The sequence below is a fragment of the Solanum dulcamara genome, chromosome 3 (assembly GCF_947179165.1).
Source record: "Solanum dulcamara chromosome 3, daSolDulc1.2, whole genome shotgun sequence".
NCBI classification, from domain to species: domain Eukaryota; kingdom Viridiplantae; phylum Streptophyta; class Magnoliopsida; order Solanales; family Solanaceae; genus Solanum; species Solanum dulcamara.
This window is the reverse complement of record NC_077239.1, coordinates 9,594,310-9,598,303: the sequence shown is the minus strand read 5'-3', so window position 1 is coordinate 9,598,303 and position 3,994 is coordinate 9,594,310. Positions and strand designations below refer to the sequence as shown.

At 29.5% G+C, this 3,994-nt stretch overlaps 1 protein-coding gene across 1 annotated transcript; it reads left to right on the top strand.

The window, feature by feature from the left end:
- The first annotated feature begins 802 nt into the window (after positions 1–802).
- LOC129882383 (kirola-like) lies at positions 803–2,362 on the top strand. The gene is made up of 2 exons (XM_055956649.1): positions 803–1,068; positions 1,826–2,362. Exons 1-2 carry the CDS (start codon positions 882–884, stop codon positions 2,095–2,097), a joined length of 459 nt encoding a protein of 152 aa, XP_055812624.1. The 5' UTR covers positions 803–881; the 3' UTR covers positions 2,098–2,362.
- The last annotated feature ends 1,632 nt before the right edge of the window (positions 2,363–3,994 follow it).

Here is a 3,994-nt window from a genome sequence, read left to right as displayed (position 1 = left end):
TGAAAATTAGTGGAGGCTAAAGTAACCCCACATTTAATATAATGGGAAATTTACATAAATGTACTACATTAAGAAAATATTTATCATTTATAGTAATAATATATTTTTTTCATTGAACACTTATAATATAATTATAACACAATTATAATACAATTTTAATACATATTAGCGAAAATAATTTATAAAACTCATATAATACAAGTTTTATTCATGGATAATTTATTTATCACATACTTTAATACACTTCTAATACATTGTGTCAATTTCTTACCAAACAAGTATAATATATTTTAAAACACGTATAATACATTTATATTGCATGCATAATTCACTTTTAATACATAATAGATATATCATAATATTATTATATATTATTATAAATAATAATAAATAAAAAATATCGCTAAAATCAGTAATTATTTATTAAAAAGTATTTTTCCTAATAATATTTCCTAATATAATTTTGCGGAGGTTATAGTAACCTTTGCAAATCTAGCCTTTTTTTTTGTAAAGTGCACTGTAATTGAAAACTTAAAATATAATTGCATAGTAATACTGCTACAACTGCATGGAAAATGAAATTCATGTCACTTTCTTGACAAATATAGCTGCTCCCTCCGTTCCATTTTGATGTGCCACCATTTGACATTACATGATATTTCAAAAAAAGAAAAAAGGAAAATTTCAAAAATTTATGGACTAAAACAATTCTTATATTTGTGGATTATAAATTATTTCATAAAATAAAATAAAACACATTACCCTTTCCCACTTCTAGTCTCTATATATAGTAGAATAATCATTGTAAAGGGTATCAACACTTCTCCTCTACAATTTTTCTAGTGTCACTATATCCTTTTATTTTCCAAGTCTTTAGTAAAATGGGTCTAAAATCTGTGTTGAGTGCCAAGCTAGAAATAAAGGCTAACAAGGATGTACTTCATGATATCTTCACACATAAACCACACCATGTCTCTACTATGAGCCCTTTGCATGTACAAGATTGTGAGCTTCTTCAGGGTACCTTTGGAACGGTTGGATCCAAAATTATTTGGAAGTATACCCTTGGTAAGCCAAATATTTAGAAATCTCCTAACAAACATATTTTTCATTTAAAAAAAGAGGAAGAGTGCTAGCTACGGGTTTAGGTAAACCCAATACCTAATTCAATTCAAATTCGTTAACTTTATAAATATGGGTATGAAGTTTATATATTGCTCCTCCTCACCTCTTCCTAATTTATATAGCGGTATTTTTATTTTTTAAAAAAGATCAAATATATATTTCTGCATACTTATAAAACCCTAAAAAATAAGTAAGAGACTGAGTTATACATTTTCTATGAAAATATTTTCTAACATTTTCCTTCGTACCAAACACATCCTAAGGGTGTGTTCAGTTGATCGAAAAATATAAAAAATTTTTTTTTTAGGAAAATGCACTCCTTTAAAATAAGGAAAAAAATTTCATAATGAAAATAGGAAAACAATTTGCATTGTCTCCTCCCACCATCACAACCACCCACCACCCCCTCCCCCCTCACCTCACCCAACTCCTACCCCCACACCCCCTGGCCCCTAACCTCCCCTCCTCTAACCCATCCTCATAATTTTATCTTGGATATATATATAAATATTTTTAGGATAATATTTCTAACTTGTCCATGCAAAAGAAATTAATTGATGAGAAATGAAAACATTTTTCTTTCTACCAAATTGTTTTTACATTTAAATGCTGAGACTGTAAACTCGGAAAACTTCCTCTTTTGTTAAGGACTCTCATGGTTATAAATTTGGGAATAACTCTTTCTTTTTTTCTAAGGCAGAAGGGAAAAAGAGGATTTCGAAGCAGGTAATCGAAGATATAGATCATGAAAAAAAGGTGCTCGTATTGAAAGAATTTGAAGGTGATCTAGTTGATGAATATGATAACTGGAAGATAATTCTTCATATCGAACCAAAAGGCGAAATCGATTTGGTATGCTGGACAATGGAGTATGAAAGGCCAAATGAAAATGCCCCTGAACTAATAAATTTGTTGGACTTCATGGTTGGTATGACCAAAGCTATTGATGATCACCATGCCAAGGCGAATTGATGAAATCATATATATATATATATATATATATATATATATAGTTGCTTTGTTTGTTGTTTGAGAGTATGGTAAGCAATATATAAATAATTGCTTTGTTTGTTGTTTGAGAGTATGGTAAGAAATAATCCATGTTGGTTGTGTACGTTTTATTTGGTCATTTGATGTTTGTTGTGTTTTCCCCCATGTAAGAGATACGTTATCAACTAACGTTTCGACTATGTAACCTTTGTGTTGTGTAATAAGACATGCATGGGTATGAAGTTTATATATTGCTCCTCCTCACCTCTTCCTAATTTATATAGTGATATTTTTATTTTTTAAAAAAAGATCAACTATATTTTTATAATATTAGAAATAGTCTGAATATACTCAATATACCACTTCCATTGTTATTTGGCATTTAAATTTACCCTTTTAAGTTAGATTTACAAGCCAAAGATCACAAGCAGTAGCACTATATGTGAACTGGAAGATGATTGGAGATGCTTGGAAGCTTAACACATTATGTTAGTGTGAACATTTTAACATTTTATTAAATTGCAATTTTAGCAATTGTCCATTAATGACATTTAATGTCATCTTTATTATTCTTTCTTTAGTGCATAAAAATGTCTTTCATTATCATCTTTGTTTAGTGCAAGACTAAATCATTCTATTATGTATTTTTAATCTAATTATCACTAATAAGTGGTGCACTAAATCATATTATTATGTATTTTTAATCTAATTATCACTAATAAGTGGTGCACTAAATCATAATGGTGCACTAAATCATAATGGTACACTAAATGATGATAATGATGACATTCTATTATTTTTTTCATCTTTGTATGATTTTCTCTCCTATAAATAGAGAGGTCTTCTTTGTTTTGAAGATAAGAAAAAGAGAAGAAAAAATTGAGAGAGTTAAGTTTATATAAAAAAGAGAGTTCTTATTAGTTGAAGGGAGGTGTTCTTTGTGTAGAGCTTTAAACTCAACTCTTGTCCAGAGTTTGTTGAGTTACATTTTTGTGATAAGGCTGTTGTATCCTGGAGGGGACAAGTCAAGAGGACTACTGCTGGACCAGTGAAACGATTTACTGCAGTGGGCTTGAATCTCCTTAAAGAGAGCGAGATATCCGCACCTCAGCCAAGAAGTGAAGTTAATTTCTTCATTTTTATTTTTCAATTGTAATTTGTAATCTTATAAATTCACCAACACATTATTTATGCAACGTACGGCGTGTGTGCTTATTTAATTATATACGCACAAATTTAAGTGTTTATTTGTGCACACCCAAAATTCAAGGGCATGAATGTTAGTTGAAGCAAGTTAAAAGGACTTAAAAAAACTAAATCTTACAAAGATAATAACTCTTAGGGTGTGTTTGGTATGAAGAAAATTGTTTTCCATGGAAAATGTGTTTCCTAGAAAATGTTTTCTTAGAAAATAAGTTCATTTCTAATTTATTTTCTTATGTTTGGTTTGTGAGTGACAAATATTTTTTGAAAAATATTTTTTATTGTTTGGTTAGTGAATGAAAATATTTTTTAGAAAATATGTTTTATTTTTGGCTAGAGAGTAGAAAATATTTTTTAGAAAAATAGTTTTTGACATGAAAATCAACCCTAGTAATTGACTCGGGATTCAAGCCCGACACCTGATGTGGGACCCAACTTGACTTTCAATCCAAAATTTAACTTCCAAATTTAGACTACTAACTTTTGAACCGAAATCCGACCACACAAGACTCCAAACCTAACTTTTAAATAATTTGATTTTTTTAAAAAATATATTTTTAAGTTTTTTGGAAGGGGGTTGGGGGCTGGCGGGGGGGGGGGGGAGGGGGAAGGGTTAGGGATAGTTTGAAAAATGAAAATTTCAAAACTTGAAATATTTTTCAAAAACAATTTTTTA